This window comes from Mya arenaria, chromosome 8, assembly GCF_026914265.1.
Source record: "Mya arenaria isolate MELC-2E11 chromosome 8, ASM2691426v1".
Lineage (NCBI taxonomy): Eukaryota > Metazoa > Mollusca > Bivalvia > Myida > Myidae > Mya > Mya arenaria.
This window is the reverse complement of record NC_069129.1, coordinates 6,406,202-6,425,980: the sequence shown is the minus strand read 5'-3', so window position 1 is coordinate 6,425,980 and position 19,779 is coordinate 6,406,202. Positions and strand designations below refer to the sequence as shown.

Below are 19,779 nucleotides of genomic sequence, written 5' to 3'. Positions count from 1 at the left end.
GAAGTGCCAAGTGTTGGTGTAGTGTTTAATGTTACAGTTTATAGAAGTGCCAAGTGTTAGTGTAGTGTTTAATGGTATGGTTTATAGAAGTGGCAAGTGTTGGTGTAGTGTTTAATGGTACAGTTTATAGAAGTGCCAAGTGTTGGTGTAGTGTTTAATGGTACAGTTTATAGAAGTGCCAAGTGTTGGTGTAGTGTTTAATGGTACAGTTTATAGAAGTGCCAAGTGTTAGTGTAGTGTTTAATGGTACAGTTTATAGAAGTGCCAAGTGTTGGTGTAGTGTTTAATGGTACAGTTTATAGAAGTGCCAAGTGTTGGTGTAGTGTTTAATGGTACAGTTTATAGAAGTGTCAAGTGTTAGTGTAGTGTTTAATGGTACAGTTTATAGAAGTGCCAAGTGTTGGTGTAGTGTTTAATGGTACAGTTTATAGAAGTGCCAAGTGTTGGTGTAGTGTTTAATGGTACAGTTTATAGAAGTGCCAAGTGTTGGTGTAGTGTTTAATGGTACGGTTTATAGAAGTGCCAAGTGTTAGTGTAGTGTTTAATGGTACGGTTTATAGAAGTGCCAAGTATTGGTGTAGTGTTAAATGGTACAGTTTATAGAAGTGCCAAGTGTTAGTGTAGTGTTTAATGGTACAGTTTATAGAAGTGTCAAGTGTTGGTGTAGTGTTTAATGGTACAGTTTATAGAAGTGGCGAGTGTTGGTGTAGTGTTTAATGGTACAGTTTATAGAAGTGCCAAGTGTTAGTGTAGTGTTTAATGGTACAGTTTATAGAAGTGTCAAGTGTTGGTGTAGTGTTTAATGGTACAGTTCATAGGAGTGCCAAGTGTTGGTGTAGTGTTTAATGGTACGGTTTATAGAAGTGCCAAGTAATGGTGTAGTGTTTAATGGTACAGTTTATAGAAGTGCCAAGTGTTAGTGTAGTGTTTAATGGTACGGTTTATAGAAGTGCCAAGTATTGGTGTAGTGTTTAATGGTACAGTTTATAGAAGTGGCGAGTGTTGGTGTAGTGTTTAATGGTACAGTTTATAGAAGTGTCAAGTGTTAGTGTAGTGTTTAATGGTACAGTTTATAGAAGTGGCAAGTGTTGGTGTAGTGTTTAATGGTACAGTTTATAGAAGTGGCGAGTGTTGGTGTAGTGTTTAATGGTACGGTTTATAGAAGTGTCAAGTATTGGTGTAGTGTTAAATGGTACAGTTTATAGAAGAGCCAAGTGTTAGTGTAGTGTTTAATGGTACGGTTTATAGAAGTGCCAAGTAGTGGTGTAGTGTTTAATGGTACAGTTTATAGAAGTGGCGAGTGTTGGTGTAGTGTTTAATGGTACAGTTTATAGAAGTGTCAAGTGTTAGTATAGTGTTTAATGGTACAGTTTATAGAAGTGTCAAGTGTTAGTGTTGTGTTTAATGGTACAGTTTATAGAAGTGCCAAGTGTTGGTGTAGTGTTTAATGATACGGTTTTTAAAAGTTTGATGTGTTGGTACAGTGTTTAATTGTTCAATACAATACAATACAATACAATGCAATGCAATGCAATGCAATGCAATGCAATGCAACGCAACGCAACGCAACGCAACGCAACGCAACGCAACGCAACGCAACGCAACGCAACGCAACGCAACGCAACGCAACGCAACGCAACGCAAAGCAATACAATACAATACAATACAATACAACACAATACAATACAATACAATGCAATGCAATGCAATGCAATGCAATGCAATACAATACAATACAAAACAATACAATACAACACAAAACAATACAATACAATACAAAACAATACAATACAATACAATACAATACAATACAATACAATACAATACAATACAATACAATGCAATGCAATGCAACGCAACGCAACGCAACGCAACGCAACGCAACGCAACACAACACAACACAACACAAAACAATACAATACAGCGCAGCGCAGCTAAGCGCAACGCAACGCAATACAATACAATAGAATACAATACAATACAATACAATACAATAACATACTATTCTATACTGTATATTAACCAATTAACGTTCGAGTCCATTCCATAGTTAGAAACACGTTCCCATGTTCTTTTCCGGGGATCGAACACATTTTCTTGAGAGTCCGGTTTCATTTCAGAAACCAATAATGGTGGCCATTTGGAAAGGCTCGTTACAGAGATCAAATCATAATTAGTCATAGGTAATTATTTATTCACAGATAATTCTTGTGACTTCATTTTGAGCACTGAAAAGTTTGTTTTCGTTTTGAATTCGAAACCAGTGACCATTCGTTGCTATCTGTTGTAGCTGTGTATCAGACACGTCATTACCGGCACCAAGGGCAATAACATTCCGAGTCAAAGAATGGAACGACGGCAAGTAATATTCAGGATATGAACCTGAAACAGGACAGAGGAAATAAGCAATGTTAACGTTTATATCAAAGGCAATAATTCAACGAAATGAATGCTTTGCAATAACTTATATTTCGATCTGTCCATTACTTAAGAACAAATAAGAATCTTTTCAATTAGCCTTTAGATAAGCGTCGATTTCAGGTCGTTTCAATTATTTGTATTAAGCAAACAATAATATAACAGGCAGATAATGTAGATGTTTACGTTACATATAAATGTATAAACGAATGAAGAACACTGTGAAACAAATATTCCAGAAAGTAGGATGCGGTGATGGATGGAAGGGCGATGCACAACGAAATAAGAAATCCAGCTGAGTTTCAAACGTAACAAATTCATGTATGTTGTTTCAGTATGTTAGTAACAATTGCGCTCCTTGTCTATTCAAATAAATAAATTTGTATGTATTCATTTACCTGTGAGCAAAAAATGAGACTGGGGGTCCCAGTTTTCCCACGTCATAACTATAACAACATCTGGAACATTGGGCCTGAACAAAAATAAACAAAGTAATGTCACGTGTTTTGCTCGCATTTGTTTCTGTGAAAACGCTTGTGGAACAAGGGAAAATACGGTCGCTTGATATGAGAACCGTTAATACAAGATTGAACGATTTTAGAATGTCTACACCTGAAAACATCAACACCTGTGGGGGATATTTCGACAACTGTACCTGTTTTGAATTTCCCCTGAACGTGTCTGGTCTACGTAGGCATGGATACCTGCCATTGGGTCGTTGATATTCGCTATAAACCCTATTTTGACATTCAGGTCATCAATTGCACGCAGCAGACTGGACTGGCTCGTATAACTGGAAGGAATACTGAAGGAATTTATGCTGACCAAAAGTTATGTGGGTATTAACATATCTAAAATTTGGTAAACAATTGCAAAACGTCTTCATTTATAATGACAGCCATCATAGGGATAGTCCTCAGTCGAGCAGCCGACAACAGACCGTTAACTTAATATTAGTCAATACTGACAGACGAGTGATTTGATATTAGCGTTCTGTTTTGGAACTTATCTACCCTCCATATTAATAATATATGTCATGTGTTCCCGTTCTGGACAGAAAAATCCGACCCTAGGGCACCTGCGTTGCCAGGTAACGAGGCTTGCCGAGTTACCGGCTACGCAGCGTGCCCGAGGGTCGGATTTTTCTATCCGGAACGGACACACATGATATATATTTTTTCTAGCATACTTTAAAATACATTTTTATGTGAAGAAAATACATAAGAAAGCGCGTTTTGTACATTTCACCAAAAAGCGCCTGCGATGATGTTTACTGACGTCATGACGCGCAGTAATTTGTATTCATTGCATACGTCAATAAGTTCCTTCGCTATCACGTCTTTTAAGGGTTATTTTGTTTTGTTTTTAAGGAATATTTTTGTAAAGTTAATGTTAATGGAACTCATCTATTGAAATCTCATAACTATGGTTACATTAAGTGTTTAATAGAAGAAATTGAAAGTATTACGTCACAGCGCGTGACTCATCTGGCATGGGGGGATGCCAGATGGAGTTTTCCAGCACGGCTGAATTTACCGGAAATGCCTATCCGGTGTGCTAGAATATATATATGTCGCCATCGGAGTGGTCTTGTGGTAAAAGACGATGGACTGGCAATCAAACAAACTGTCTCCGGCGGCTTTTTTACCGTAAAATAAAAACACAATCATAATAATCCTTACAAAGAGGTCCAAATGGTTCACCTTTGAAATCCCCACACTTTTAGACTGACTAAACTCGTGGTAAACAGGGCCATCAGCGTGTGGTCATGGCCTATAGTAAAGGCACTGACAATGTTATGAATGAATTGCTTTCCGGCTTCTCTCCCGAATGTATGTCCACTGCCAATGGACTCGTCCACGATAAACGCAATATCCCGTGCACATGTTCGGTGCACTGAAAAAGTCAACAAGTCTACAAGTTGTTGAATAATGGCTTAAGGTATTAGTCATGTAATACAACTCGGGAAACATCGGGTAACATCGACATATATCGCCACTCGCCGTAATAGATCGCGACGAACATCGGGCGTATTCGGCCTGTACCGGATGTTGCTATTTTTAGAAACAGAAGGTATTTCCCGGCTATTCATAGGTCAATAATGGAATTTCTACATTGTAGGATTTGGAAACATTATGATGTTTTTCTCATGAATATACGTTTAAAATAAATAAACACTAAAAGTACACGCTGACAGTTGATGACGATACATCTAACAATTTGAGTCATTACAGTTAAACATGGATTATAAGTGAAAAATACGCGTAAGAGAAGATTTTCTCTCGAAAAAACGAACTGTCAACAATCGGCATGGAACTGGGATATTCTTATCAAAGGGCTGTGAATGTAAGTATCCTTGAGCAGTTTTGTACGTTGATGTGTTCAAAAACGTTTGTTTTTTAATTTATCTTTGGAATTCTTAAATCATTTTTATTAGCTAAATGTTTAGACAGCATGTTCATATTTTACATGTACTTATGTACATGTTACATATTTTTATATGTACTTAATGATTATGTACATAACTTATGTTTAAGATATGATATGAGTATGTAATCTTTAAATTGATTGTTTTATCTTAGAAAAAAATTAGACTTAAATTTTTGTTTAAAAATGATGTGTTTTGGTACGTGACCTATTTCTAACATACCACAATACATGTACATACCTGTTATTTGTTTACAAAATGCATATTTTCAAAATTAACCTGTGAAAAAAAGTTGTATGTGGTTTGGGGCTTGAAGCCGCATCTGCTAGGACACTATTGACATTCATTGGCTTGGTGTAGATCTCGTTAAAACCCCATACTGTTGTGAATCATTATTAACCATATGCACAACAACTACACATTGTGCCTACCAACCCTTACTCTTGGCTAAAACAGATATTAGTGCAGAATGTATAATACTTGTGCATTTGTATTTTACGGTGGTAGTTTCTGCTGGTTGATAATCAGAAGTCTAATTTCTTCCAGGCAGGAAAATGACTGAATATTACTTAGTCAACAACACTGGGTTATGAAGAATTCCAGCCTGCATTAAATACTATGTTGGATCCTTGAGAGCGGATTTGACAGCCATGTCCATCCACAAGGCAGTCGCATCTGATCGAGATGATGTGAGTATTTCATATAAAACATATTTGACTTGGTTCATGTTTTTATAATCTTACTGTATTCAATAATCAAGTGGTGGTGGTGGTGGTGATGGTGGTCAAGTGGTGGTGGTGGTGGTGGTGGTGGTGGTGGTGGTGGTGGTGATGATGATGATGATGATGATGATGATGATGATGATGATGATGAATTTTATTGATAAACTTAATAATTTTCTTTATATATATATATATATATATATACATGTATGTATCAGCTTGTTGTTGTTTTTTCAAAATAATGTCGAGAAATATTAAACTGTTTATATTTTATTTTGTATATGTATGGCAGTATAATTATCTATACTAATTAGTTAGAAAGGCTTTAAAGTACAACTTTTTTTCCTTTACAGCACTAAACATTCTTGATGGGTAAAGTGCCTGAAGGTGCATGAAAACCAAATCAGCATTGACTCAGCATTGAGTAGTTATCATCTGTGCAAAGTACAAAGCATGGGAACAGACCAAACTTCAAATGTTGAAAAGTGAAGAATTATTGTGAAAAAACAACTAATTGTTGGAATACCAATGACAAAATAAAACAGATATACATCAAATTACCCAAAGAGATTGTTTACATGTTATAATATTAAAAAAAAACAACAACATTAGTTGAGAACTTTCACTCTGATATTTTTGGAGGGGCACTTAGTGTTCTTGTTTCTTCATATATTTTAGTTTAAAAGTACACTCATTTGTTTTAAACTCTGTATTCTGAGTTAGTATCATAAGTAAAATTCATTTATTTGAAAGAGTACATTTTATGAATATGTCCAATTAAGCTTTATATTTTTTTACAAGAAAAAGGTTGATTTTAAGCATTTTATTAGCTATAAAAATGTATGGTAACATGACATTATGTATATTTTCTTCAAAACTGGACGGTAAAATATCATAAATTGTCTTTTAAATTGTTCAATAGACATCATAGATAATATCTAAAATGATTTCAGCAGCTTGCCTTATAGTTAACTATTTTTTATGAATTTTATAAAACTGCTATATATTTTCAAACATCGAAAAACTGCTCTTTTCCGAAGAATCATAAGATCAACAAAATGATTTTTTTCCATGTTTATCAATAATGTGTTCGTTTGAACTTTAGTTTTCTGTTAACTGAAGTTTATTTTACCAGAAACTGTTGTGTTTATTTCATAATCTCTGATAATGCGAAAAAAAATCAAATATAGACAAAATATTTACTTGTCGCTCTTTGTAGCCCTTGGCGTTTGGGGGTGGGTGTAATGAAACATATATAACTTTTTTAATTCACGGTAAAAAATCTTTAAAATTTGGATAAAAGTCCCATAGTGTACCGTGATTATAACTATGTTGTCGGTTAAAGCTTTTAAAAAAGTGTGTATTACGCGGCTAATACCTTAAATTACATATACAATAAACAATATTAACAATCATATCTTAAATAGCGAATTAATGCTCAATTTTAACTGTTTGAGAATTTTTTTTAATGTTCTTTCTTGAAAGAGTAAAATCTGTGAACTTCAGCTGTATTGTTTCTGTCATTTTTATCTTGTTCTTTTTTATTTCCGTTATATCGAACAGAACTTTATATATCTTTAATCCAGATAAATTGTAAATGTTTACTTACTATTCTTGTTGCTTTCATGCAGCCTAAGTTTGGCGATTTTAAGGACGTAATTTGTGATTTTATGTAAAGAACATATTTTAACAGTTAATTGACACAATGCATTTCAGTGGCCAAAATATCTTGTAGATACTGACAATATTTACAAACACAACAACAAGTATCAAACTCCGCAAATGAGTTTAAATGTAAATATCACTACGAGATCACTAAAAATGTATGGGCGTTGGAAGTTCCGTCCAGTAGATATAGAAACTCAACAATAATCTGTGACAACGATCAACCTAGTACATACGGGCGTTTTAGACTAACTCTAGATTAGTTTAATTCCGTCTGTTAAATGATTGGATGTCCAGGGTGCTGGATGTTACACTAGTTTAGTAGTATCAACATTTCTAAACAAATATTCAGAGAAGACCTTTCAACGTCGGCAACTATATGCACATATACAGAAATTTGATATTTCAGGGATTTATTAAAAATAGACATACATGTCATATAGCCGGTGATTGGATATTAACATTTTGTTCTTTGATTTTACTCGAACGTATCACTGGACAATTTAAATTATTTAGATTTTTTTTTTTTCATTTTCGCCAATAGTAAACATACGATAGGATATTTGCATTATTTTGTTATTTTATGTTTTTTTATGTTAATGTCTGAGAGCTAAACGTGGATAGAAATAAATTTAGTATGTACTGACTTACTCAAATACCAAAGATTTACCAATTTGATTAATAGGCGCTTGTGTTGATAAAGTCGTTAATGTTGTTGTAGTTGCTGTCGTTAATGGTGTTGTAGTTGCTGTCGTTAATGGTGTTGTACGAGGATTTGGATCATTACAAAAGTCATCCGAACAGCAGTGTGTTGTGACGTCACGTTTACCCAGAGCTCTTCTGCTGTCACATACCTTCAAATAAAAATTATTTGCGTTATAACTATAAAAACTGACTGTAATGTGTTTTGGTTAGACCAACCAAAAGGCTTTTCCCAAACATGTACTGATATTTATTTTTTATACTACTTATTTTTATCACTGAAATTGCATTTTTTGATTAACGCACATGCTCGTGTTTCTGTCAATTTGCTTTACCCATATTGCGATAACCAGGATCTTTTAAAGAGTACTCGGGACTCAAGTGGTTGGTACGCGATAACCAGGACCCTTTACTGTGTAATCGAGACTCAAGCGGGTGGTACGCATGAACACTGTCCTCGGCATTATTCGTTAAACAGACTTAAATTTTAAGTATTATTAATTTTGTTACGCGGGAATTCGATAACAAATAGAGTAATCGGTATGAAGGGGGGTCGTTACAAGTAAAATACATATTTGTGTAGTTGTATCGTGTGGTATGTTTAATGAGCTTACCATTTTGTCAACGCATTGCATTGTATACTCCTGATGGCCGTCGATAATTGAAACTTTGTGTCTCAACATGCACATCTGAAAGGTACATTACAGTCAGTAAATGAATACCACACCAATGCGTCCTTTATGACATATAAGCTAAATGAAATAACATTCGAAATAAAATAAAAACAAACAAAGAACACAAAGACAGAGGTTAAAATTTTCAACAGAATAAATATTAAAGGCTTAACATTTATTTGTAAAATACATTTTATATTTCTATGCTGTAAAGTATTATGATGTTACCTTATATGGCCCATGATGTTACCTTATATGGCCCATGATGTTACCTTATATGGCTCATGATGTTACCTTATATGGCCCATGATAGTACCTTATATAGCCCATGATATTACCTTACATGGTCCATGATGTTACCTTATATGGTTCATAATGTTACCTTATATGGCCCATGATGTTACCTTATATGGCTCATTATGTTACCTTATATGGCTCATGATGTTACCTTATATGGCTCATGATGTTACCTTATGTTACCTTATATGTACCATGATGTAACATTATATGGCCCATGATGTAACCTTATATGGCCCATTATGTTACCTTATATGGCCCATGATGTTACCTTATATGGCTCATGATGTTGCCTTATATGGCCCATGATGTTACCTTATATGGCCCATGATGTTACCTTATATGTACCATGATGTTACCTTATATGACCCATGATGTTACCTTATATGGCCCATGATGTTACCTTATATGGCCCATGATGTTGCCTTATATGGCCCATGATATTACCTTATATGGCCCATGATGTTACCTTATATGTACCATGATGCTACTTTATATAGCCCATGATGTTACCTTATATGGCTCATGATGTTACCTTAAATGGCTCATGATGTTACCTTATATAGCCATTATGTTACCTTATATGACCCATGATGTAACCTTATATGGCCCATGATGTTACCTTATATGGCCCATGATATTACCTTATATGGCCCATTATGTTACCTTATATGTACCATGATGTTACCTTATATGGCCCATGATGTTACCTTATATGATCCATGATGTTACCTTATATGGTTCATGATGTTACCTTATATGGCTCATGATGATACCTTATATGGTTCATGATGTTACCTTATATGGCTCATGATGTTACCTTATATGGCTCATGATGTTACCTTGTATGGCCCATGATGTTACCTTATATGGCCCATGATGTAACCTTATATGGCCCAATAGTTTTACCTGATATTGCCCATGATGTTACCTTATATGTACCATTGATGTTACCTTATATGTACCATTATGTAACCTTATATGGCCCATGATGTTAACTTATATTGCCTATGATGTTACCTTATATGTACCATGATGTAACCATATATAGCTCATGATGTTACCTTATATGGCCCATGATGTTAGCTTATTTGGCCCATGATGTTACCTTATATGTACCATGATGTTACCTTAAATGGCTCATGATGTTACCTTATATGTACCATGATGTTACCTTATATGTACTATGATGTTACCTTATATGGCCCATGATGTTACCTAATATGGCTCATGATGTTACCTTATATGTACCATGATGTTACCTTATATGATCCATGATGTTACCTTATATGTACCATGATTTTACTTTATATGGGTCATGATGTTACCTTATATGGCTCATAATGTTACCGTATATGTACCATGATGTTACCTTATATGATCCATGATGTTACCTTATATGGTTCATGATGTTACCTTATATGTACCATGATGTTACCATATATGATACATGATGTTACCTTATATGTACCATGATGTTACCTTATATGTACCATGATGTTATCTTATATGATCCATGGTGTTACCTTATATGGTTCATGATGTTACCTTATATGTACCATGACGTTACCTTATATGTACCATGATGTTACCTTATATGTACCATGATGTTATCTTATATGATCCATGGTGTTACCTTATATGGTTCATGATGTTACCTTATATGTACCATGATGTTACCTTATATGTACCATGATGTTACCTTATATGTACCATGATGTTATCTTATATGATCCATGGTGTTACCTTATATGGTTCATGATGTTACCATATATGATACATGATGTTACCTTATATGTACCATGATGTTACCTTATATGTACCATGATGTTATCTTATATGATCCATGGTGTTACCTTATATGGTTCATGATGTTACCTTATATGAACCATGATGTCACCATATATTATCCATGATGCTACCTTATATTGCCTATTATGTAACCTTATATGTACCATGATGTTACCTTATATGGCTCATGAAGTTACATTATATGGCCCATTATGTTACCTTATATGTACCATGATATTACCTTAAATGGCTCATGATGTTACCTTATATGGCTCATGATGTTACCTTATATGTATCATGATGTTACTTTATATGTACAATGATGTTACCTTATATGTACCATGATTTTACCTTATATGGCTCATGATGTTACCTTATATGTACCATGATGTTACATTATATGATCCATGATGTTACCTCATATGGCCCATGATGTTACCTTATATGTTTCATGATGTTACCTTATATGATCTATGGTGTTACCTTATATGTACCATGATGTTACCTTATATGGCCCATGATGTTACCTTATATGCACCATGATGTTACCTTATATGATCCATGATGTTACCTTATATGGCCCATGATGTTACCTTATATGTACCATGATGTTACCTTATATGTACCATGATGTTACCTTATATGTACCATGATGTTACCTTATATGGCCCATGATGTTACCTTATATGTACCATGATGTTACCTTATATGATCCATGATGTTACCTTATATGATCCATGATGTTACCTTATATGATCCATGATGTTACCTTATATGGCCCATGATGTTACCTTATATGTACCATGATGTTACCTTATATGATCTATGATGTTACCTTATATGTACCATGATGTTACCTTATATGGCTCATGATGTTACCTTATATGTACCATGATGTTACCTTATATGGCCCATGATGTTACCTTATATGGCCCATGATGTTACCTTATATGTCCCATGATGTTACCTTATATGATCCATGATGTTACCTTATATGTACCATGATGTTACCTTATGTGGCCCATGATGTTACCTTATATGGCCTATTATGTTACCTTATATGTACCATGATGTAACCTTATATGGCTCATGATTTTACCTTATATGGCTCATGATGTTACCTTATATGTACCATGGTGTTACCTTACATGGCCCATGATGTAACCCTATATAGCCGATTGTTTTACCTCTTATTGCCCATGATGTTTCCGTATATGGGAAATGGCGTTACATTATATGGCTCATAATGCCACCCTTTATAGCCGACTGAGTTACCTTATATGACCCATGATGTTACCGTGTATGGCCATTTGTGTTACCTTATATGGGTCATAATGATACCTTAATTGCCAATGATGTTACCTTATTCTGCCCATGATATTACCTTATATGGGAAATGGTGCTACATAATATGGCTCATAATGTAACCCTGTAAAACCGATGATGTTATCTTATATGGCACATGATGTTACATTAAAGGCCCATGTTGTTACCTTTTATGGCCGATAATGTTAACTTATATAGCTCATGATGTAACCTTATATGACCCGCGGTGTTACCTTATATTGCCTATGATGTTACTTTCATGTGGCCCATTATACTACCTTACATGTCCCATGGTGTTTCCCTACATGGCCCATGGTGTTACCTTATATGGCTCATGATGTTACCTTTTATTACCCATGAGGTTACCTTATATAACCCATGAGGTTACCTTATATAACCCATGATGTTACCTTATATGGCTCATGATGTTACCTTTTATGGCTGATGATGTAACCCTGTATAGCCGATGATGTTACCTTAAATGGTTCATGATGTTACCATATATGGCCCATGGTGTTACCTTATATGGCCCATGATGTTACCTTATATGGCTCATGATATTACCTTATATGGCCCATGGTGTTACCTTACATGGCTCATGATGTTACCTTATATGGCTCATTATGTAACCCTGTATAGCCGATGATGTTAGCTTATATGGTTCATGATGTTACCTTATATGTACCATGATGTTACCTTATATGTGCCAAGATGTAACCCTGTAGAGCCGAATGTGTTACCTTATATGGCCCACGATGTTACCCTGTAAAGCCCACGATGTTACCTTGTATAGCCGATGGTGTTACCTTGTAAAGCCCACGAGGTTACCTTGTATAGCCGATGGTGTTACCTTGTATAGCCGATGGTGTTACCTTGTATAGCCGATGGTGTTACCTTGTATAGCCGATGGTGTTACCTTGTATAGCCCACGGTGTTACCTTGTAAAGCCCACGATGCTACCTTGTATAGCTGATGGTGTTACCTTGTATAGCCAACGATGTTACCGTTACCTTTTATAGCCGATGGTGTTACCTTGTATATCCCACTATGTTACCTTGTATAGCCGATGATGTTACCTTGTATAGCCCATTATGTTACCTTTTATAGCCGATGGTGTTACCTTGTATATCCCACTATGTTACCTTGTATAGCCGATGGTGTTACCTTGTATAGCCGATGGTGTTACCTTGTATAGCCGATGATGTTACCTTGTATAGCCGATGGTGTTACCTTGTATAGCCGATTGTGTTACCTTATATGACCAACGATGTTACCTTGTATAGTCGATGGTGTTACCTTGTATAGTCGATTGTGTTACCTTATATGGCCAACGATGTTACCTTGTATAGCCGATGGTGTTACCTTATATGGCCCACGATGATACCTTATATGTACCATGATGCTACCTTGTATAGCCGATGGTGTTACCTTGTATAGCCGACGGTGTTACCTTATATGGCCCACGATGTTACCTTGTATAGCCGATGGTGCTTCCTTGTATGGCCTATAATGTTTTTTTAAATGGCCCGTGATGCTTTTTTATATGACCCATGATGTAATCCTGTATAGCCGATTGTGCTACCTTATATGGCCCATGGTGTTAACTTAATGGCCCATGGTGTTAACTTAATGGCCCATGGTGTTAACTTAATGGCACATGGTGTTACCTTATACGGCCAATGATGTAATTCTGTATAGCCGATGGTGTTACCGTATATGACCCATGATGTTACCTTATATTGCCCATGATGTACCCTGTAGAGCCCATGGAGTTACCTTATTGTTTGGACAAATCGTCTTATTTTTACAAGTGGCGGCATCGGCGACGACGTTATCACAGTGTAAGCAGAAGAACGCTAAAAATGAAATTTGAACTGTATACATGTAAAGTTTAATGTGTTTTTTTTCTTTCTGAAAAACTATTATTAGTATTATTTATAATAGCACTCAACAGCAGAAAGGTGTAATTGTATATATTGTGAAAAGTATAATAGGTCAAATACGTTAAAGAGACGCGTTCACACATTGTATGTCGGAAACGATCTTTTTACTTTGTAGAAATTGACTTTGAGTTATGTATGTCCATAAACAAACAGCAACTTGCAGTTGAACATAAGTGTGTTGGCAAGTTTTCCATAACGTAACCAAGCTTTTCGGAGAATTGGAGAATTTCTGTCACATTTTAAAAATTTCAACTTTTTAAGATATATTTATCATTGAAACAAGTGTTTTGTTAAAATTTCACACGAGATAAAAAAAGATGTTTGACCTTATAAAGCGCGAACGAACCCCTTTTATTTAAGTAGTAGTAACAAAATCCTATTACATTGCAAAAATGGTATGCAAAAAATAGACACTCACTGTCTAATATTCAGCCTTTGAATCAGGCGTCAACGTCAGGAATGTTTCAAAAATAACTCTTACGGCATTTGTTACACGTTCGCGGACACGTGACCTCCGCCAGGACAGGGTCGGCACAGAGTTGGTGGTTGTTGGCGCATCCATGAACGTCGATATCATCACATGGGGGTGACAGGGGTGCTACACTTGTTGTTAATAGTAATAGCACTAGGGTTGCCCAAACTATGAAATAGTAAATGCATGTTTTGATAATAACTATATACATTAACGAAAGGTAAATAAGCAGTTATAAGTTACGGGGTTAGTAGGTGACCCGATATGGGATATACGGGGCAAAGGAAACCATATTGGGCGAGGCGTAACCCCGAAATGTTTATATCACGTCGACTACCTGTTTACATGTTTATATATTTCATTTATTCATCGGTATCGGAAATTAGGCGCCATTTTGGTATGATATAAATTTGGTGACTCAATATAAAAAAAATCTTATACCACATCGTTGTGACTGTGGTCTCGCTGACAAAATATAAGACGGTATATATTGGCCAAATGAATATGAGTCACATAAATGAATTACATGCTTAAGGTTATGAACCTGCTTTCGTAGTAGTTTGTTTATTACAAAAAGCACAATATAAAATTATAGCGATACTTTACATATTCGTGTGATAGTTTGTTCATTATTACATTTAACAAATATGGTACTAGTATGGAAAGATATAACATTAAATGAAACAAAACAAGACTTGCCATAGCCTACATACACCATTATGCATCACTCCGTCCAGTGTCCTATTTGAACTGATAAGTAAATGTTGATCTGCGCATTGCTAAACGTCACCGTACGTTTATAATGTGCGTGGAGTAAGCCCCTTATCACCATGTCACCATAGAGTGAGGGAGAGCGTCCCTCCACAATTTGGCATGTCAATTTTATTACGGCCATCGTAGTGACTACCGTCTTATGTTAAGTGTTTGCGTACTGTGTACCATCTTCAGTTCAGAGCACATCGTAAAAAACCCTCAAAATGCAGAGTAATGGGGAGGGTTCCAGCCTTATTACCAAGCGTGGTAGGCATGACTTGTAGTTGTGCCTAGCCTCTGAATTTACAATATTATTAATATTTGATGTTGTCCCACTTCAATGAGAAAGTAAACTATCAGGCAAACGGTGACAATCAACAGTGAAGTAAGTTAAAGTGGCCGAAAGTGGATCTAAGATGGATAAAGTCCGCATATCCAATCCCGTCATTGTATATCGGGTGATACTGCTTCCATTACAGAGCAGAAACCGCGGTGTGGTTAAGCGGTTTTTTCTTTGGTCATTATAAATAAACGTCCGGTTTGGTATCATGGGTAGCACTGTATATCAATTACGGACTTCTGATCTGGTAATGCGGTATCTGCTTGACAATTGTAAGAAAGATCCGGTGTGATCTGGTATTAAGAGTCGTACGAAGTCACATCCGGTTGGAAATTGGTTGATCATGACACAAACCATGCAGCCTCGTATCGACTTGCCAAATCACAATAGAAAACTAAGTGAGCAAACACACTCTGCCAAAACTGACCAGTACAGCTCTTAGTTTCGATATAGATATAATAAATACACAGGAATATTATTATTAATTCGAGAAAATAACTGCTAAGATGGGTCCCAATATGTCCAACTTCTCTGGTGATAACTAGGGCCCATCTGAATTTCGAACGTGTTTACGGGGTCTATCTCAAAACTTGCCGGAGATTGCCGATTTGTTACGATTGCCTCGGATGTATATGGACGGTTAAAAATTTCACGTTATGTCGAGTAGTGGGTGGGAAAGTCAAACGTTATGTCGTGAAGCGGGTGTAACAGTCATACGTTATGCCGTGTAGCGGGTATGACAGTCAAACGTTATGTCGTGTAGCGGGTGTTACAGACTTATTTTATGTCGTGTAGCGGGTGTGACAGTCATTCGTTATGTCGTGTAGCGGGTGTGACAGTCATTCGTTATGTCGTGTAGCGGGTGTGACAGTCATTCGTTATGTCGTGTAGCGGGTGTGACAGTCATTCGTTATGTCGTGTAGCGGGTGTGACAGTCATTCGTTATGTCGTGTAGCGGGTGTGACAGTCATTCGTTATGTCGTGTAGCGGGTGTGACAGTCATTCGTTATGTCGTGTAGCGGGTGTGACAGTCATACGTTATGCCGTGTAGCGGGTGTTACAGTCATACGTTATGCCGTGTAGCGGGTGTTACAGTCATACGTTATGTCGTGTAGCGGGTATGACAGTCATTCGTTTAGCCATGTAGTGGGGGTGACAGTCATTCGTTATGTCGTGTAGCGGGTGTGACAGTCATTCGTTATGTCGTGTAGCGGGTGTGACAGTCATTCGTTTAGCCGTGTAGTGGTTGTGACAGTCATTCGTTTAGCCGTGTAGTGGGTGTCACAGTCATTCGTTATGTCGTGTAGCGGATGTGACAGTCATTCGTTATGTCGTGTAGCGGGTGTGACAGTCATTCGTTTAGCCGTGTTGTGGGTGTGACAGTCATTCGTTATGTCGTGTAGCGGGTGTGACAGTCATTCGTTATGTCGTGTAGCGGGTGTGACAGTCATTCGTTATGTCGTGTAGCGGGTGTGACAGTCATTCGTTATGTCGTGTAGCGGGTGTGACAGTCATTCGTTATGTCGTGTAGCGGGTGTTACAGTCATACGTTATGCCGTGTAGCGGGTGTTACAGTCATACGTTATGTCGTGTAGCGGGTGTGACAGTCATTCATTTAGCCGTGTAGTGGGTGTGACAGTCATTCGTTATGTCGTGTAGCGGGTGTGACAGTCATACGTTATGTCGTGTAGCGGGTGTGACAGTCATACGTAATGTCGTGTAGCGGGTGTGACAGTCATACGTAATGTCGTGTAGCGAGTGTGACAGTCATACGTTATGTCGTGTAGCGGTTGTGACAGTCATACGTTATGTCGTGTAGCGGGTGTGACAGTCATTCATTTAGCCGTGTAGTGGGTGTGACAGTCATTCGTTATGTCGTGTAGCGGGTGTGACAGGCATTCGTTATGTCGTGTAGCGGGTGTGACAGTCATACGTAATGTCGTGTAGCGGGTGTGACAGTCATACGTTATGTCGTGTAGCGAGTATGACAGTCATACGTAATGTCGTGTAGCGAGTGTGACAGTCATACGTTATGTCGTGTAGCGGGTGTGACAGTCATACGTTATGTCGTGTAGCGGGTGTGACAGTCATTCGTTATGTCGTGTAGCGGGTGTGACAGTCATTCGTTATGTCGTGTAGCGGGTGTGACAGTCATACGTAATGTCGTGTAGCGGTTGTGACAGTCATACGTTATGTCGTGTAGCGAGTATGACAGTCATACATAATGCCGTGTAGCGGGTATGACAGTCAAACGTTATGTCTTGTAGCGGGTGTGACAGTCATACGTTATGCCGTGTAGCGGGTGTGGCAGTCATACGTTATGCCGTGTACCGGGTGTGATAGACATACGTTATGTCGTGTAGCGGGTGTGATAGACATACGTTATGTCGTAAAGCGGGTGTGACAGTCATACGATATGTCGTGTAGCGGGGGTTACAGTAATTCGTTATGCCGTGTAGCGGGTGTTACAGTCATACGTTATCCCGTGTAGCGGGTGTGTCAGACATACGTTATGTTGTGTACCGGAAGTGACAGACATACGCTATGTCGTGTAGCTGGTGTGACAGACATACGTTATGTCGTGTAACGGGTGTTACAGTCCTTAGTATTGCATTGCATACTCAAAAGTGTTCAAACTATTAGACCAGTTCGTAGTTTTATTATATTGTTGATTTTAATATGCATTAAAAGAAACATGATTGATGTTCATCCACAAGTAAAATGTGCAATTATATCATTTTTGTCTTTTATCATATGACCTTTGGCAGTATATATGCCTGCTTTCGCTTGTTAATAATGAGAATAACTCTGTTGAACTTCTCCATATATTTATTCACAGATAATTTTTGTGACATCATTTTGAATCCTGTATAGGTCGTTCTCGTTTTGAACTCGAAACTTGTGCCCATTTGTTGACAACATTTGCAGCTGACTGTCGGCCACGTTGTTTCCGGCACCGATGGCAATCACGTTCCGAGGGACAGCATGAAACATCGGCATGACGGCTTGTGGACTTGTTCCTAAATAAAACATAGTTTAACATATGTACACTACTCGGATCACGGGCTCGGTAATGTTTAGATAATACACCTCGAAAGTTATCTGCCAGATGCAGTATTGATATCGACAAACAATTACAGTTCGATTACACGCCGACGTGGTACATAATTCACCGACATGTTACAATTCTCAAAGACAGGAACATTGCACGCCGACTGCTAAATATTACAAAATGCAAGGACAGATAGCACGCCGACATGATATATAACACGCCGGCAGGACACATAGCACGCCGACATGATATATAACACGCCGGCAGGACACATAGCACGCCGACATGATATATAACACGCCGGCAGGGCACATAGCACGCCGACATGATATATACCACGCCGGCAGGGCACATAGCACGCCGACATGATATATACCACGCCGGCAGGACACATAGCACGCCGACATGATATATAACACGCCGGCAGGACACATAGCACGCCGACATGATATATAACACGCCGGCAGGACACATAGCACGCCGACATGATATATAACACGCCGGCAGGACACATAGCACACGCCGGCAGGACACATAGCACGCCGACATGATATATACCACGCCGACAGGGCACATAGCACGCCGACATGATATATACCACGCCGGCAGGGCACATAGCACGCCGACATGATATATACCACGCCGGCAGGGCACATAGCACGCCGACATGATATATACCACGCCGGCAGGGCACATAGCACGCCGACATGATATATACCACGCCGGCAGGACACATAGCACGCCGACATGATATAAACCACGCCGGCAGGACACATAGCACGCCGACATGATATATACCACGCCGACAGGACACATAGCACGCCGACATGATATATACCACGCCGACAGGACACATAGCACGCCGACATGATATATACCACGCCGGCAGGGCACATAGCACGCCGACATGATATATACCACGCCGGCAGGGCACATAGCACGCCGACATGATATATAACACGCCGGCAGGGCACATAGCACGCCGACATGATATATAACACGCCGGCAGGGCACATAACACGCCGACATGATATATAACACGCCGGCAGGACACATAGCACGCCGACATGATATATAACACGCCGGCAGGGCACATAACACGCCGACATGATATATACCACGCCGGCAGGGCACCCAACCTACCGACAGATACCACGCAGGCAGGGCACCCAACTAACCGACATGGCACATACCAC

At 38.0% G+C, this 19,779-nt stretch overlaps 1 protein-coding gene across 1 annotated transcript; it reads right to left on the bottom strand.

The window, feature by feature from the left end:
• Positions 1 to 2,191: 2,191 nt before the first annotated feature.
• On the bottom strand, positions 2,192 to 14,601 carry LOC128243942 (uncharacterized). Its single transcript, XM_052961962.1, has 8 exons — positions 14,448 to 14,601; positions 13,800 to 13,879; positions 8,550 to 8,624; positions 7,904 to 8,087; positions 4,122 to 4,314; positions 3,074 to 3,211; positions 2,817 to 2,890; positions 2,192 to 2,382 (listed from the first exon to the last, which is right to left on the bottom strand). The coding sequence occupies exons 3-8, from the start codon at positions 8,622 to 8,624 to the stop codon at positions 2,192 to 2,194; spliced, it is 855 nt and encodes a 284-aa protein (XP_052817922.1). The 5' UTR covers positions 13,800 to 13,879; positions 14,448 to 14,601.
• Positions 14,602 to 19,779: the final 5,178 nt, after the last annotated feature.

Bases quoted from the DNA above. Each gene is read 5' to 3' on its own strand.
- LOC128243942 (XM_052961962.1), bottom strand. From the start codon at position 8,624: ATGTGCATGTTGAGACACAAAGTTTCAATTATCGACGGCCATCAGGAG. The intron at 8,088-8,549 runs GTAAGCTCATTA...TTTTATTTGAAG, and splicing joins TGCAATGCGTTGACAAAATG to GTATGTGACAGCAGAAGAGC. The intron at 4,315-7,903 runs GTAAATCTTTGG...TGACTTTTTCAG, and splicing joins AGCGCCTATTAATCAAATTG to TGCACCGAACATGTGCACGG.